Source organism: Natator depressus, chromosome 4, assembly GCF_965152275.1.
Source record: "Natator depressus isolate rNatDep1 chromosome 4, rNatDep2.hap1, whole genome shotgun sequence".
NCBI lineage: Eukaryota > Metazoa > Chordata > Testudines > Cheloniidae > Natator > Natator depressus.
In genome coordinates, this window is record NC_134237.1 from 138511006 (window position 1) to 138528789 (window position 17784).

A 17784-nucleotide genomic window follows, 5' to 3' on the forward strand; every position below is an offset into this window, starting at 1 on the left:
GCCCTGTCCGGGGAAGATCGGGGCGGGAGGAGCCCGGCCAGGGGGGGTCTCGGGGCGGGGGGGCCCCTGTCCGGGGGGGTCAGGGCTGGGGGGAGCCCGGCCGTGGGGGGGATCGGGCTGTGGGGAGCCCTGTCCGGGGGGGTCAGGGCTGGGGGGAGCCCGGCGGGGGGGGGGGATCGGGGCGGGGGGAGCCCGGGCGGGGGTGTCTCGGGGCGGGGGGGCCCTGTCCGGGGGGGTCAGGGCTGGGGGGAGCCCGGCCGTGGGGGGGATCGGGGCTGGGGGAGCCCGGCCGGGGGGGGGTCTCGGGGTGGGGGGGCCCTGTCCGGGGGGGTCAGGGCTGGGGGGAGCCCGGCCAGGGGGGGGATCGGGGCGGGGGGGTCTCGGGGCGGGGGGGCCCTGTCCGGGGGGGTCAGGGCTGGGGGGGAGCCCGGCCGTGGGGGGGATCGGGGCGGGGGGGTCTCGGGGCGGGGGGGCCCTGTCCGGGGGGGTCAGGGCTGGGGGCCGGGCCCGGTCTCTCTCCTGCGCTGCCTCCCCCGGGCCGGCGGGGGCCGCTGTGGGCCGGGCCGGGCCGCTCCGCCGCCGCGTTGGCCGCGCCGCCCCCGCCCCCGCAGCGGCCGGACGCGCAGGGGAAGCGGCGGCGGCCCGGGCCGAGAGCGGCGGAGCGCGGCCCGATCGCGGCCCCCGGCGCCATGTGGTTCATCTACGCGCTGAGCTGGGTCTCGCTGCTCATCCAGGTGGCCCTGGTCACCCTGGCCATCGGTGAGACCCCCCCCGGGGCCCCCCCCCGCCTGACCCCCCCCCCCGGGCCCCCCCGCCTGACCCTCCCCGGGCCCCCCCGGTCACCCTGGCCATCGGTGAGACCCCCCCCGGGGCCCCCCCCCGCCTGACCCCCCCCCGGGCCCCCCCGCCTGACCCTCCCCGGGCCCCCCCGGTCACCCTGGCCATTGGTGAGACCCCCCCCGGGCCCCCCCAGCCCGACCCGGCCCCCCCCGCCTGACCCTCCCCGGGCCCCCCAGTCACCCTGGCCATCGGTGAGACCCCCCCCGGGCCCCCCCGACCCGGCCCCCCCGGCCCCCCCCGCCTGACCCTCCCCGGGCCCTCCCGGTCACCCTGGCCATCGGTGAGACCCCCCGCGCCCCCCCAGCCCGACCTGGCCCCCCCGCCTGACCCCCCCCCGGGCCCCCCCGACCCGGCCTCCCCGGCCCGCCCCGCCTGACCCTCCCCGGGCCCCCCCGGTCACCCTGGCCATCGGTGAGACCCCCCCCCGGGCCCCCCCGCCTGACCCTCCCCGGGCCCCCCCGGTCACCCTGGCCATCGGTGAGACCCCCCCCGGGACCCCCAGCCCGACCCGGCCCCCCCCGCCTGACCCCCCCCGGGCCCCCCCGACCCGGCCCCCCCGGCCCTCCCCGCCTGACCCTCCCCGGGCCCCTCCGCTCACCCTGGCCATCGGTGAGACCCCCCGGGCCCCCCCAGCCGACCCGGACCCCCCGCCTGACCCCCCCCGGACCCCCCCGGTCCCCCTGGCCATCGGTGAGACCCCCCCCGGCCCCCTCTGCTCCCCCTCCTGACCCCCCCGGTCACCCTGGCCATCGGTGAGACCCCCCCCTGCTCCCCCTCCTGACCCCCCCCGGTCACCCTGGCCATCGGTGAGACCCCCCCCTGCTCCCCCTCCTGACCCCCCCCCGGTCACCCTGGCCATCGGTGAGACCCCCCCCGCCCCCTCACCTGACCCCCCCCGGTCACCCTGGCCATCGGTGAGACCCCCCCCGGGCCCCCCTGACCCCCCCACCCCGACCCGCCCCCCCCCCGCCTGCCCCCCCCGGTCACCCTGGCCATCGGTGAGACGCCCCCGCCCCCCCCCGGAACCGTCCCGTCCCCTCCCCCCGCGGGATCGACCCGCCCTGCCCGTTCCTCGCCCGCCCGCTACGCCCCTGCCTCCCCATCTTAACCGGCGGGCTCCGCGGGGGGGGGGCTGTGCAATGGGGGGCCGCAGAGATGGGGGCGAGTCGGGGATGCGTGGGGGGGCTGTAGATGTCCTTGTTTTGGGGTGGGGTGCTGAAAAGATTCCCGGTGCTGGGGTGGGGACAGTGGACCAGGCTGCTCGCGGGGGGTGGGGGACCAGGCTGGTTGCGGGGGGTGCCCAGCCTGTCCGTCCCCTGCAGGTGGTCAGGGCAGTGGCTGACCCAGTTCCAGGTTGCCTGCGCTGTGCCGTGCTTTTGGGGCTATTGCTCCTGTTCTGCGAGGGCAGCTCCCCCATCACGACCCCCTCCGCCTCTGGCCGCACCCCTCTGAGCAGCCCCTTTGTCCTGAGGTGCAGAGTCAACGCCCTCTCGCCCGCTGGGTGGTTCCCCGTGCCAGCCGCGAGGCAGGTTGGCACACAGTGTAATGGGTCACCTGCGCTATGTTTGCTGTATGGGTACTGCAGCCGCGCCTGTGTTTAGGGCTTGGCACCTTCGCCCTGCTCACATGAAACCCAAGGTGGCAACTCCGAGCGAATTCCAGGGAGCCACAGTGTTAGAACAGACGTTTCCCAAGGCCGCTCGGAGACAGGAACAATCGTGCTTCCCATGTCCGAGGGCCCCGGGATGTGCTTTTCTCCCGGCTGCAGCTCTGTCTGCAAACCACTGCCTGGTTCAGAGGGGAGCTGAAAAATACAAACAGGCCACAGGGTGGCTAAAGGAATCAGCGAAAATATAGGAGGCAGAAGACTGGACAAAGCAACAGGGATTTTATTGTTGGGACCAGCCCTGCCCTGGTTGGGGTGGAACTGGCTGCTATAATAGGCCGTTTCCATCTCTCATCTCTGTGATTATCTGGTGTGTTGGCCCCATGTTTTGCTATATTTGCAGCAGTTTTGTTCCTCATAGAGTGTAAGCTCTCTGGAGCAGGGACCTTTTCTGCTTATGTGTTTGTCCTGTGCCTGCCGTAAGTGGGCCCCACTCTGATTGTGCCCCATGATTGCGACTATACTAAATAATGACACTAATTGCTCTCTATAACCTCTCATCTGAAAGCGTTTAGGGATCATGCCTGGGTGGATTTGATTTAAATCACGAGTCAGGAAGACTCGATATAATCATGGATTTCTACATAAAAGTGCATTCTGGTTGGTTGTTATACCCTTCATACATATTCCTCACAACTCAGAGACCGACGTAGGTTTCATTTTTAGAAGGTACACACTATACATTTTTAAAGTGATTTATTCTGAAAACTTTTCAGATGAGTTTTACAGCTATATCCGAAAATGAATGATTGTTTGGTTATTTCATTTACCAAAGGTAATTGAAGCAGATAGTTCACCTCCCAATGACTTCATAAATATCTCCAATTCAAGAGGTTAATCATTAATAGTTGGAGGATTTTCTTGCCAGGCTCTATTCGGAGGAGAACATCTCCCGACAGATATTTAAATTGTTTTATTTAACTAAAACAACAGCATTATGTATTCTGGATTTTTTTCTTCAACAGCAAATTGACAATATATTGACAAAACAAGCATATGCATTTCTGAATTGACATTAAAGTTTTTTAAAATCAGGTTTGTTTTTGTTAAAACTGTTTTTAACTAAAATAATTAAATGAAATATTTAAAAAAATAAATAAATTGGCTCTGTTAGCCAGGTCAACATAAATATTAACTTAAACTATTGGCTTCTGCAGCTAACTCAGTCGTCTTCACCTTCTTTTTCCTGTTTGTTCATAATCTGGAAAAATAAAACTAGCTTCCCTGCTTTTTCAGGTCCCAAACGATTTCTCAATTTGGAATGAATTAGTCTAAAGGAAGAAAATATTCTTTCTACACTGGCAGAAGAAGCTACTGCTGTTACTGTTGAAGTGATAATCTCACTTTTTTTCTGAATCCAAGTGCTTAAGTGACTTCCAGCAGTTCACTGTTGTGACTTTCTTTAAAACATCATCAGCAAATATAAATTTCTTCAATGGTTCTTATTCCCAAACTGGATCTCTTTTACAGCCTGCTGCCATTATAGGTTTTCCCTTCTAGTGAGAGAATGGTATGGTAGATCTCAAATCAATGAAGGCTGCACTCAGAAAGACCTCAAGAATTCTGCAATATGCTGCTCAAATAGTTTCACTTTTGTTTCTACTGCTTGTCCCTCCCTTCTCGCATTTATCTCCAGACTTCTTCTCCTTGTCCAGATCTATTCTGCCCCCAACAATCTTCTATTCATTGAACTTTCTGAAACTTTACACTTTTAGAGAGGTATAAGGGATTGACTCTGTGTACACAAATTTGCAGAAGGACAATAGGGTTGAGGTCTGTTAAGGTCTGTTATTTCTCACCTATACTTTTATTTATTTATTTAAAAACATTTTTGCTGTTAAGAAGCATGTTGTCTCTGGAGACATAAATACACAGTCTGAGAACTGCAAAACTAAGCATCTCTGATGGTATCATCTAGACTGAACACAGCGTCCCATTGGGTAGATAGAAAGATTAACCTAAATAATCTATACAGAAGCCCCTGAAACCCCATAAGATCGGGTCCCTAATCCATGAACTATTGGAACTCATTTACAAAACTTTTGTAAAATATTACGTGAATATATTGTCTCATATTATAGAATTAGAATTTATAATCCCTATTCCGTGATGAGATATCTTTGAGCTATAATGTATCTTAAAATGATCTTTAGATAGGTTTTTTCTTCAAAAAGCATTTTATCAAAAAAATCCAATTTAAATTAAAAAAATATGATTTTTGGGGGGATTTAAAAAAAAATCATTGATTTTTATCTATCCTGGATCGTGCTTCCCCCATCATTGAAATGCATCCATCTCTGGAATGGAAGGCAAGCAGCTGTTTAACAGTGCCCAATGACATCGCTCAACAGTTTAGATGGGGTCTGAAGAAACTGCAAGGTAGCTATAACTATGATCATTGGTATTGATTGGCTGCAAATTGCAGGCACACCTAGTCTATGCTTAAAATCCTATTTGGGTTGCTCTGTCCTTATTTCCCCACCTGCTTGTAAATTGTTCCATCCATCTGGTGCGTCTCGCCTTTAGGTTGTAAGCTCTTAGGGCAGGGATTGTCATCTGTGCAGTACCTCACAACGGGCTGATCGCTACCGACTTCAGGCCCATCAGGTCCAAGTCACCCCGCAGTAATGTTGTAGCTGTTTTTCCTGGATGCGCAGCTCCAGCTTTTCAAATGAAGTCAACTGCCCAGCACCTGTGAAAACCAGGCCAATGTTACTCAAGTTAGGGAGCCAAAAATGGAGGCCCCTCGAATTAGAGCCCGGCTCTGAAAGTCCAGGCCGCTGCGTCTTGGAAACGGCTGCAAGGCTTCCAGTGCTTTTGGAGTTTGTGAATGTGAATCTGTGCAGCCAAAATCCACTTGAAATGACCAGTCTAATTTGCGTGAGCACTTTCTGGCTGTGAGCTGCAGTGAGAGTCTGAGCCTGAAATAACTCCTTTGCTTCCCTTCTAGCCGCTGGCCTCTACTATCTGGCGGAGCTAATAGAAGAATACACCGTAGCTACTAGCAGAATAATCAAATACATGATCTGGGTAAGTCTCTGGCTGTTTGTGCTCATAACAGTCCTGCGGTGGCGGGGAGGTAGATTAGATGATCTTTGATGACCACTGAGACATGTACTAGCCCATGAATCTTTACTAGCCCAAGTCTCCTCTCAATTAGCCTGTGAAAGCCAGGCAGGAAAGTCAGTCATTAGCCCCATTTTACAGATGGGGAATCTGAGTCACAGAGTGGGCAAAGGACTTGCCTAAAGTCACCCATAGACCAGCGGCAGAGTCAGAACTAGAACACAGGTCTCCTGAGGTCCCAATCCTGTGCTCTATCCATTAGACCATGCTGCTCAGCAGATGCTGCCTTACAGATGAGTGGCGGAGGGCTCCTGCCTCCAGGGAAGGTGCTTCTGAGGCACTGTGCCCCTAGAGAAACTCCCTTTGCTTGGCTGATCCCCTGGGGCAGGACTGAAAGGGACCTCTGAGTCCATGCATCCTGACCTCTTAAGTGGAGGAGCAGAGCCTGCATGTCAGAGGGGAGAGGGGCGATTTAGAGAGCCGCTCCAAAAGGCCTTCAAGATGGGGATCAATGAGGGGCGGGAACATCACAAGTCTCCTCGGCAGCGAAAGATCACTGATACTTGCAGCAGTAAAAACTTAGTGTGATCTGAAGATGCCATGAGACGTCCTGGAGGCAGATTCATAGTCCAATAGAGTTTAAGGCCAGAACGGACCATTGGCTCTGGCCTGATCTGTAAGTAATAGGCCATCAAATGTCACCCAGATATCCACAGGCATGTTGTAGAGCAATCACAGGTCACACAGCTGTCTCTGGGCCTGACCTTGGACGAACTGAGCACTTGCAACTCCCCCTGCTTGCCGGGGGGGGGGGGGGGGGGGGGCACAGAGCCTGTTGGTGTACGTGACAGAGAGGCTGGATTAACTGTGGGCTGGGGTGTTTCTCTCTTTCAGTTCTCTACAGCGGTGCTCGTAGGCCTGTACCTCTTTGAACGCTTTCCTGGCTTCATGGTGGGTGTGGGCCTCTTCACCAACCTGGTCTATTTCGGCCTGCTGCAGACGTTCCCTTTCATCATGCTGACATCGCCAAACTTTATACTGTCGTGTGGTGAGTGTGGCTGCCTTTGGGGAGCAGGGGGATTGCACCTCAGTCCATTCGTCTCAGTGTGCCGCTGGGGTTTGCCGCAGAGGGGACAGGCATTTGAGAGGGCAGCGGGAGACCACCTCAAGAGCGTCTGCCACCTCCACCACTGGTTCAGCTGTGACTCTGGGCCAGCTAGTCCCAGACGTTTGAGTCTCTTGCAACATCCTGCGGCATTAGCAAGTACGGTGCTAATTGAGTATGTTGAACTTGGTTCATCACCGAGCATCTGGGGATTATAAAGCAGAGGCAGAGGTGGATAGCCAGTGGCAAAGCTGGGAACAGAACACAGATCTACTGGCTTTCAGTCCTGTCTCTTACCCTCAAGTCCCGTCTCCTTCAGTGCTGTCTCTTACCCTCAGTGGGCAGCGGCCGTCAAAAAAGCGAACAGAATGTTGGGAATCATTAAGAAAGGGATAGAGAATAAGACAGAAAATATCATCTTGTCTCTATATAAATCCATGGTATACCCACATCTGGAACACTGTGTGCAGATCTGTCTGCCCCATCTCAAAAAAGATCTATTGGAATTGGAAAAGGTCAGAAAAGGGCAACAAAAATGATTGGGGGTATGGAACGGCTGCCGTATGAGGAGAGATTAATAAGACTGGGACTTTTCAGCTTGGAAAAGAGGCACCTAAGGTGGGAGATGATTGAGGTCTATACATTCATGCGTGGTGTGGAGAAAGTAAATAAGGAAGTGTTGTTTACTCCTTCTCATAACACAAGAACTCGGGGGTCACCAAATGAAATGAATAGGCAGCAGGTTTAAAACACACAAAAGGAAGTATTTCTTCACACAACGCACAGTCAACCTGTGGAACTCCTTGCCAGAGGCTGTTGTGAAGGCCAAGGCTATAACAGGGCTCAAAAAAGAACTAGATAAATTCACGGAGGATAGGTCCATCAATGGCTGTTAGCCAGGATGGGCAGGGATGGTGTCCCTAGCCTCTGTTTGCCAGAAGCTGGGAATGGGAGACAAGGGAAGGATCACTTGATGATTACCTGTTCTGTTCATTCCCTCTGGGGCACCTGGCATTGGCAGCTGTCAGAAGACAGGAGCCTGGGCTAGATGGACCTTTGGTCTGACCCAGTCTGGCCGTTCCTATGTTCAAGTCTGTTCTTCCTTCCTGGAGTAACTTGCCCAGAGTTACACAGTACTGCACTTGTAGGAGATGCTGTTTTATACTTAAGGATCAAAATTCCTGGTGCTCATCAGGTGTTCTGTGGGAGGTATATTTGATAAAAGGCAAATATATTTTTAAAAGCAGACTGGAAAAGTTTTGGAAGACAATGTGCACTAGGATAGTGTGTGTGCTCTTATAGCAGTGCCAGGAGAGACCGTATAAACCCCATCACTCCTGAATTTTTCCTACTCTATGTAAAATACACCCCATGTGGTTGTTAGGGGCTGACGATAAAAAGGAAAGGAATATGGAGAAGTCTCTTAGGCCCGGGATTAGGATTTTATGTGGGAATTTAAAAGAAATCATTTGAGAGAATTGCACAGGAAAAGAAATGGCTCACTGAATTTAAATCAGGGGGTGTTAATGTTTGGATTTCAACATTCCTTGTGCTGTGGGCTACCCCAGCTTTACAGCCTCCTGGGTTCTATTCCCAGCACTGCTACAGGCTTCCTGAATGATCTTGGGCAAGTCCTTTGCCATCTGTTCCTCAGGCTCCCCATCTGGGCATGGGAACATTTCTTTGCCTCCCAGAGGGCTGGTTAGAAGGTTCTTTGAGATGCTCAGGTGGAAGATGCTGTTGATGGGCCAGGTTGTATGATTGATTAACAAGTGTCCTGCTAGCACGGGAGAAAGCAAAACTGACCAGTTAGTTTCCTGTCCAGTCTGAGTGAGATACAAGGAAATGGAAACAGGCAGCCTCGCTGAGGAATGGTAAATTCAGATGGTTAAAATGAATTTAGTCTAATAATCCAAGCTGTTAGTAATGTAGGTAAAGGATTTTTAACCTGACTTTGTTCTTGAACTAAAAAGAAAGTTAAACAAATTCTCATTATTAATATTTATTATTTGCATTACTATTGCATCTAGGTATGGACTGGCCTGGTGTGGGTCACAGCTGAGAATGCCAAATTCAGGACAGACTGATAAAGATAGGGCAGATGCACCCCAAACTGGTGGCTAATCTAACATTAGATTCACCAAACCAGTAACAAAATGAGCTTCTATATCACCACGCTGGTTAACAAGAAGCTAAAACACAGTCCCCTAGGCAATCCAGCCCTTATCCCCACCCAGACATCTGGTCTTTACGATGAGAGGTTACTGAAAACCAGATTCATTGTACGTAAAGTTCTTCCAATCCGAAAGGATCAGCCACTTCTCCTGGTCAATATCTAACTCAGATCTTACCCCAAAATCACACTGATGCCAATCCTTTTGTAACTAAAAACTAAAGGTTTAATAACATAAAAAGAAAAGAAGAGAGCTGTTAAATGGTTAAAAGAGTCATATACATTACAAGTGATTTCCAGAGTCTGTAACTCAGGATCATAGCGGTGATGTTCAGTCTGCTGGCTTGTAATCTCTCTGGTTCACCCAAGCAGGTAGAGGGTCATTCGGTCCTTTGTTCCAAGCTTCCCTAGAAGAATCACACTACAGAGATGAGAAACAGGCAGGAAAACAAAGCAGTGATTGCGCAGCTTACAATTGCTAGCTCGGCTCATGTGCATGGGAAGTTACGGGCCAGTATGGAGCACAGGCTCACATGGGCATGGAAAGTCACTGTAAAAGATGGAGTCTTGGATCACATGTCCTTCTCACGTGTCCTTACACACTTTGCTGAATCAGAGGGGTAGCCATCGGCTCCACACTGAGGCATCCCCAGGAAGGGCTCTCTGAAGAGCTGAGGCCTTTCCATGACCGACCAACCAGCGATGGCTAGTCTGAATGTAAATTGGGCTGGGGGTATCACCCACAAGCACAACATATGTCTGAGATACAAATACACAGCAAACATTCATAGTGTCCGATGCAAAGATGATACATGCATATAAACAGGATCATCATACTTAGCAGATTGCAGCTTTTCCATTGGCACCTTACATGATGTACTTGGTATCGGATTTATTGCCGTTGTGCAACAGTAGTGATACATTAGTGATTGTAATAGTAGTGTGCCCCTGGTTATCGCTCTGTCTACACAACATCACACTAGGAACCCCCAGTCATGGACCAGGGCCCCATTGTGCCAGGTGCTGTACAGACACAACAAAAAGGCAGTCCTTGTCCCAAGGAGCTTACCACAACCTATAAGAGACATTAGACGGAGATGAGACCACTTGGAAACAATGGGGCAGTGCTGAGCTGTGGTCTTAGCACATCAGCTCCCTGGTTTGACCCTTTACTTCATACACTGTGCTTCCTAGAAGCTATACAGGTATGAAGCTGCAGCTATGGTATTGCCTTACTGTACTTGTCTGATATGCTGGGACAGGCTTCATCTAGGTAAGATACTGCACTAGCTGGACCATTGGTGTGTTGGCAGCTATGTAGTTTTAAATGATTTCAGTCGCACTGAATTATTTAAATGACTCCTGACATGACCTCTTGGAGTGCCTGTGTATGTTCTAGAGAGCTCTGTGTATAGGACTTAAAAAAAACCCTTTAGTTCTAAATGATTTTTAGTGACGCTTTATGTGTCTAATGTGAGTCTGTTTGCTTCCTGAAAAGGAGAGTAGCTCTCCACTGGCATGTCATCCGGAGCTTGGCATTCCAGGAGTCCTGCAAGCCAAACCACCTCGTGGTTTGATCCGCTCAGATCTCTGCGTGCGTGCAGGATGGGGTCGGGTCTGTTCTTGCCTAGGAGATCTCCACGGGACTGTAGGAAGTGGCGTTGGTGCTCCAGAAGGTGGAGTTGCTACTCTCTCCGTTCTGGAGCAGTGCTCAGGCGTGGCGCTAGGGGGCACTGTGCTGTTGGCAGTGCTCTCTTTTTTGAACAAGACATAAAACCAAGTTCTGACCCCTCCTGGCTCTTAAAAAGCCGGTGACGCTTCTTGCAAGAGCTAGAGGTGTTAAACCCTCTTTCCTGGCCACCCTCCAACTTGGGCTGCTATCTGCCCCACTTAAAACTCCCCTTGTGCAGCAGCAGTAGTTGGACATGAGGTTCTTCACTTCCTGTCTTCAGCTGTTGTGTGGCCTAGAGCCTTATGGGCACTAGACTCCTCCTCCTGGAATTCCCCAACAGAGAAGTGTGCCTGTTGTCACACACAATAAGTGGCAAAGAACTCAGGAGTCCTAGCTCTCTGCTCTGGCCACTTGAACTGCACTCCCTTTGTCATCAGAGAGATTTGTGTTGTGACGAGAGGGGTTATTCTGGCGGTAGTAAGATACTGACTTTGTGTTGGATCCGTTGCTGGGGGCAAAGTAGGGGTATGATTGTATCTCAGATGGCTTTTATACTGCCGTTTTCCAGGGCCCTACGGTGAGGGAAGGTGCCTCACTTCAGTGAGCCTGCAAAATAGGCGGGGTGATGGGTATTGCTTTAAATCTGGCAATTCACTCTCTCTCCTTTCCTTTGGCAGTGCTGGTTATATTGAACCACTACTTAGCGTTCCAGTACTTTGCTGAAGAGTATTACCCATTCTCAGAGGTAAGAGACCATTTGGGAGAAGCATCTCTTTAAGTCTCTTTATAGACTTTTGAGCTGAGTGGAGTGGAGTGCTGGTGGGAGGAGAGGAGAAGATGAGGGAGTTCAGAGTTCACCTGCCAAAGAAAAATAGCTGTCCCCAATTTAGGGGCTTCCCCTCCTTTGTTAAAGAGATGCCCTGACAGTGTTTTCTCTCAGGACTTCTCCCAAGTATTTTTTTCTGCTTGTTTTTTCCATATCAGGAATGTCGAGTCTTCTTTTTCGGGTTTTTGCAAGAGGACTCTCTGGAGGATCCAAAAATGTGGATTTTGTGCTTTCTCAGCCTAAATAAAGGGGCGAGGTGTTGAATCCTTCACAGAGCCTTTCTCTCAAGTGTTTTGAGTCAAATAGGGGTTAACAAAAGACAAACCGAAGAGTTTTAAACAGTCGGAATAAAAATCCCTTCCCCTCTGGTGCAATCTGGTTTCACTATCTTGGTATCTCCAGCACGAAACCTCCCGGTTCACCAGACATCCTAGAGTATTCTGGGGTAGAGAAGACCTGAATTTAACCTAGTGGTTTCTACACAGCTAAATAAAGATGTGTGCGTGCTAGTTATGGCCAGAGGGTTATTGTGGAGATCTAGTGGAGAGCCAGGCTCCGTGTGGTTCTGAGCACCTCGGAGTGCTGTTACCTTCTCATCTGGTCTGTCTTCAGCTTTCTCCATATCTACTTCCCACCCCCCACTCCTGGGGCACAGCAGGTTGTCAGATCACACAGAAGCAGGGAAAGGTTCCTGTCTGAGCCCAGGGGATGCAGCCTGTTTGCGCTCAGAGCATTTGTTCCCCCTTCCTTCCTACCCTCTAAAATATTTGAAATGCCATTTTTGCCATCCTTGGATTTGACTGCCAAAACGCTGCTAGTTTGTGGGCTTCTGCCCCAGGAGAAATGTCAGTCTGGAAACATAGTGGTTGGGTAACTGACGTTTCTGGATTGTTAGCTGCAGCAGTGAGTCTGTTGTGATTTGATGGTAGCTTGGTCTCTCACTGCCTCTCATATTTCACCTGCAGGTTCTTGCCTACTTCACGTTCTGCCTGTGGTTAATTCCCTTTGCGTTTTTTGTGTCCTTGTCGGCCGGAGAGAACGTCCTGCCTTCTACGGTGCAGCCTGGAGGTGCGTGGCTTTGATGTTCTGGGAACCAGCACGAGCACATGCTCAGCTCTTACAGCAGCAGTGTTTTACACTGCACCCACCCCGGCCCCAGAGGGCCTGGCTTGTGGAGACCACAGATCCCACTTGGTCTGACGGGCTAGATAGTGGGGTGGAAGGCAGTTAAAACCGGGCCGGATGTATGCTTAGAAAACCTGCTAAGGAGTGGCTTTGCAGTGCCAGCAGTCCTGCGTGTGGTCTTTGGGCACTAGTCTAGGGCTTGGGAGACCTGGGTTCGCTTCTGTGTTCACAAACTTCCTGTGTGACCAGCCATTTAGCTTCTCTTGTGCCTGGGTGCCCCATCTGTAAAATGGGGATATTTCCCCGCCTCACGGGGGCGTTGTGAGGATAAATACACGAAAGACTGTGGAGCACTTTGAGATCTGCTGATGAGGAGCCCTGTAAGAGCCAGGTATTCTTATTCCATCTTGTGAAATGTAGCTGTATTAGATACCCCTGGGTATCTAACAAGTAGCTGTTGTTGCTTCCAGTTGGGCAAAACTTGGGCATCCAGCAGAAGCGATCTAAGACTTGAAAGGGGACTCTTCTTTTCCCAAGCCTGAATGCTTCTTCATAGAGCTAGTGGTGCAATATTTGGTGGTTTTGATCTTATTGGCCCGCGCTCCCTGTCTCCACAGATGACGTGGTATCGAACTACTTCACCAAGGGGAAGAGGGGTAAGCGCTCTGGCATCCTCATCATCTTCTCCTTCATCAAGGAGGCCATCCTGCCCAGTCGACAAAAGATGTATTGACCCCCCGCGGAGGGCATGAACTGTGACAAAGCCGAAGGGAAGACCCCAGCTGGATGTGAACGGCAGCGCTGTCCCTGGGTCTCCAGTGAACCCCGCTCCTCCACTTCTCTCCAAGGGATTTTGTCAGGAATGTATAATCTGTGCAACGGCCAGAGGCAGCTGCCATGTCCAACATGTGCGCTTAATGCCTCAGTTAGTGCAAATGCAGGAGGTTGCCTTTTTATACCTCTCCGATCATCCCCTGGGACTTGCTGACAAGGAGGCGGTTCTGTTCGAATTGCGTTTAAGGAGGGCGGCAGCCTCCGCGAACCATGGATTGTGTTCAGAGACCATGATGTGAGGCATTGCCATCTGTTCTTATTTAAAGCCAAAAGCCGTTGTAGGATGCAGTTTGTCTGAGAGCAGGAGGAACACACGCAGTGTCTACCTGAGGTTTGCATACAGCCATGATTTCAAAAAATAACCAAACTCTTGAATTCCAAAACATTTCTGTCTGGAAACTTGCCAGGGATGGAGAGAGCAGGTGACGCAGCTCGCTCGTTACAAAATGCATATCCGTGATCCGGGCACAGAGGCCGAGACCACAGTGTGTCTGTGAGCCTGGCGAGCACTGATGCACTCTGCTCCTGCGGCTTTTAAAGGTGACTTGCCAGGGATAAAAATTGGACAGGTTCCTCTTTTGCTGCTTTATGATGATGATTAAAGATGGCCTAAGGGGGTGTTTTATATAATTTTTTTTCCTGTTTGTTTTAACCTAAGACATTTCAACTTTTGTTTTCCCTGGGTTTGCTAGAAGTCTTGTTGGAGGGCTCAGAAGTGGCTTGTAGGCTTCCTCAACTTTTAATTTAAGGTTGTTGACTCTTTCACAAAAAGAGCTCTTCTCCTCGCTGTGTTAGCCAGTTGAGCTAAATTGGTGTTGACAAAACCAGAGAGCCCAGCGTACAGAACTGAATAACAATCGCTTCCCTTCTTCTTCAGGTTTCACTTGCTCGGCATCTCCAATGCCGTACAGTTCTCCAGCCATCCATAGAGTCTTCTGGTGGGGAAAAAAAGAGTTTGACAAACGCTGAATGTTCAATGAGAGCAAGGGGAAAAACTTGTAGGTGTTTTTCATGTATAATAAAGAAGCAAAACCAGGGCCCAACCCATTTTTGCCCCTTTGCCGGTCACCTTTAACCGTTGTGCCAGGAATAGAGATGTTTTCATTAAGGTGGTGCCACATTTGGAATTGGGAGTTCTGCCACCAGGCAGCGTCTACTCATCATTTGGAAAGGGTTTATGAAGATTCCATGAGGCATGTATCTATCCTCTCGTGGGCCAGCTCTGGGTGAGGGCCACTGAGAGCTGTTGAAATCTGTCCTGTGTATTGAGAAGAGCCTGGAAACCTCAGGCTTTGACTGTGGGATCCTATGATAATATCTGTCATTCTCATGCTTAATTTAATGGCAGTGTGATTTCTGTTCAAGTACCAATTCTCTCTTTTAATAAAGGTTCTAGATGCAGTTTGCCTTACGATCAAAGGAGCTGAAATTTGCTGTCTCCCTCTTGACACTTCACCAAAACCATAATTTACTGGTTAAAGGGGAGGCTTTTCAAGCCATGAAGCAGTCCCATGCTCCTAGTTTTAAGAGGGCTACAGGTCATGTCTGTATGATTTGTATAGCACCAAATATGATCTACACAGCACTTGGCTAACCCTGCATCAAAGAGCTAAACACGTACTGCCCAGATTCTATAACACTTTTAAAAGCATGTTGAAGAACTGGAGAGGGTGCAGGGAAGAGCCACACATGACTCGAGGGCTGGAGAGAATGCCGCACGATAAGAGATTTAAGGAACACCTCTGTTGGGTGTATCAAAGGGATTGAGGAGACTTGGTTACAGTTATTTAGTACCGTAGCACCGAGGAGCGCTAGCCCAGCCCAGGACCCTGCCGTGTATCAGTACCTTCATGGGGAGAGAATACTGGGAACTAACAGGCTCTTTAATCTAGCAGAGAAAGACAGAACAAGAACCAATGCCTGGAAGTTAAAGCCTGACAAATTCCAGTGGGAAATAAGGTGCAAACTGGGGGAGGGAAAGTGATTAACTTTCAGTATAAACTCTCAGGGGAAGTGGTGGATTCTCCACCTCTTGATGACTCAATCCAGCTTGGCGGGCTTTCTGGAAGATGCTTCAGTCAAGCACAAGTTATTAGGAGGTCAGATTAGGTGATCTAATGGTTCCTTCTGGCCTTAAAATCTATTAACTGGATCCAAGCAGGTGAACTCACATGGTGTGTAAAGGTCCATTGACTTCAGCTGGGCTTATGTGGACACAGGGTCTATTCACATGGATCCACCTGCAAAGCCTGGCCCTAAACAGTTAAAATGCAGGGGGAAAGGTGCTGAGGTTCTTAATTAATGCTGATCTAGACAGTTCTTGGGCTGACTTAACTATTGGTTTAGAAACTGACACAGTTTCATCAGCACAAGCCCTTAGGGTGGATGGAGTTATACCACTATAAAGGTGCTGGTCTACTCACAAGAATCTGCTATACTGATAAACACCGTTATTCTGCATCCATACTTGGGAGTTGCATTGATTCAATTGTTTCTGTCTCTTATCTGGTGATATGGTTAAATCTGCACAAAAGATGCATGAATTAGCCCTGCCACCCGAGTGCAGAGCTTAAACACTGAAGAGCAAAATGAGGAAGCACCTCTACAGGACTGGGTGTGAAGAACTCCTGGGTTCTGACTTTGACTCTGGGGGCTTGAGCAAGGCATGTGCTCTTTGCCTCAGTTTACCCATCTCAAATTTGCGGACTGTTCTTTCATATTTATTCAATAACCTCCATGTTTAATTTGGATGAAGCTGCTGTAGGGATCTTATTGCAGAAGCTAGGTTCAGCTTGCGGTGAAGTACATGGTGGGGGAAAGATGGGACTCTGGTCTAATTTTTTGACAAGCCAAGAACTGGCTAGTGTGTTTGCCCAACTGTCCAGGCTACCCTGTGTGAGGACCCGGTTAGATCATTATAGTTACCAGGATAGTCATGAGCATAGTCCTGTAGGATCTCCCTCTTTCCCGCTCCCCTCTGTGGGGCAGGGGCTGATATAACATATTTTGGGAGGCGCAGTGGTGCTTGAATTTTATTCTCCACCTTGGTGTCCTGGAATAAATTGCCCAGGGAGGTTGTGGAATCTCTGTTGTTGGAGGTTTTAAAGAGCAGGTTGGACAAACCCCTGTCAAGGATGATCTATATCAGTGGCAGGCAACTTTACCCTGCAGGCTGCACGCGGCCCATCAGGGTAATCTGCTGGCGAGCTGCGAGATAGTTTGTTCACATTGACCACAGGCCTGGCCACCCGCAGCTCCCAGTGGCCGCAGTTTGCTGTTTCTGGCCAATGGGAGCTGCGGGAAGCGGCAGCCAGCACGTCCCTGCATACCATAGTACTTAGCCCTGCCATGAGTGCAGGGGACTGGACTAGACCCCTCAAAGTCCCTTCCAGTCCTACAATCCTATGAATGTCCCCCTGATATCTGCCACTGTATTAAAAAACAAAACAAAACTGGATTAGGCAGTTTTGCATATGACTATGTTTGACTCGAAGATTAACAGTTCCCAGACGTGAGTGGTAGGCTTCAGAGTTAACACTGCAGCTTCCAGCTCTGCTTCACACTGTTTGCCACCTCTGGCAGGCAGTACTGCGTCAGGTCGCAGCTGGCAACCAGAAGGGCTAGAGACTATGTTTGAAAATGAAACCTGACGGCAGAAATGCAGAGAAAGCAGGGCCCAGGTCTGCGTGGGTGCTCTCTAATCCCTGGGCACGATGGGTACTCCCAAGGAAGGCAGCCTAGGCTTTGCCTGCCACGTTTGCAGTTCGATCCAGCCTGATCTTTTACCCCCTGCTGGGAACTGCATCTGAGCATATCTTTTTATGGCAGTTTGCCTTCCTGGAGGGAGGGAAAGCTTAGCCAGGGCCCATGCCCCACTGCCAACGTGGTGCCAAGAAGCAGAGAGAGCATGTGGGTCTTGGGCTCTGTAGGAGAGCTCAGAATTTGTTGGGCAGCAAATCGCTGGCACTCTGTGGCCTGTCTTCTCCATCAAGTTCTGTTCTGTGGCGGAATTACTGGTCTGGTGGAAGAAGTGAGGTTCTGGAGACATCAGCCCAGTAATACCAAAACACCCTGAACTGGGTTGTATTAGTGAGCAAGGACACAAGGCCTTAGCACAGAAGAGCAGTAGGTTTAATGCACTTCCTAGTTTAAATGGCAAGGCTGATGTCTTTGAGCTAGTTTTTCCTGGCTAGTTCTCTTATGATCATAAGGCAGGTCAGGTGTTAGTGATGCCGACTCTTTATCTGCTCCAGCTCAGTAAGTCACATAGCTGGGTTATGCCAATCAAAATCATTCTAAGCGGAATATTAAAAAGTCAAGAGTCAGAAAAAGGCAGCGTGGAAGTGGGAGGAGGGTATCCGCATAAGGGCTGATCCATTGAGGTGCTGAGCACCCTCCGCTCCTCACTGACATCAGTGGGAGTTGGAAGGTGCTCAGCGCCTTGCAGGATGAAGCCCTGGTTTTGCAGATGGAAGTT

At 50.9% G+C, this 17784-nt stretch overlaps 1 protein-coding gene across 1 annotated transcript; it reads left to right on the top strand.

Moving 5' to 3' along the window:
- Window positions 1-621: 621 nt before the first annotated feature.
- On the top strand, window positions 622-13603 carry TEX261 (testis expressed 261). Its single transcript, XM_074950192.1, has 6 exons — window positions 622-759; window positions 5457-5536; window positions 6467-6620; window positions 11200-11267; window positions 12314-12416; window positions 13091-13603. Exons 1-6 carry the CDS (start codon window positions 690-692, stop codon window positions 13204-13206), a joined length of 591 nt encoding a protein of 196 aa, XP_074806293.1. The 5' UTR covers window positions 622-689; the 3' UTR covers window positions 13207-13603.
- Window positions 13604-17784: the final 4181 nt, after the last annotated feature.

What these genes read in the sequence shown, in the direction of transcription:
- TEX261 (XM_074950192.1), top strand. Translation starts at nt 690, where the DNA reads ATGTGGTTCATCTACGCGCTGAGCTGGGTCTCGCTGCTCATCCAGGTG. An exon ending in CCTGGTCACCCTGGCCATCG is followed by an intron (nt 760 to 5,456) that starts GTGAGACCCCCC and finishes CTTCCCTTCTAG; the next exon opens with CCGCTGGCCTCTACTATCTG. An exon ending in AAACTTTATACTGTCGTGTG is followed by an intron (nt 6,621 to 11,199) that starts GTGAGTGTGGCT and finishes TTCCTTTGGCAG; the next exon opens with TGCTGGTTATATTGAACCAC.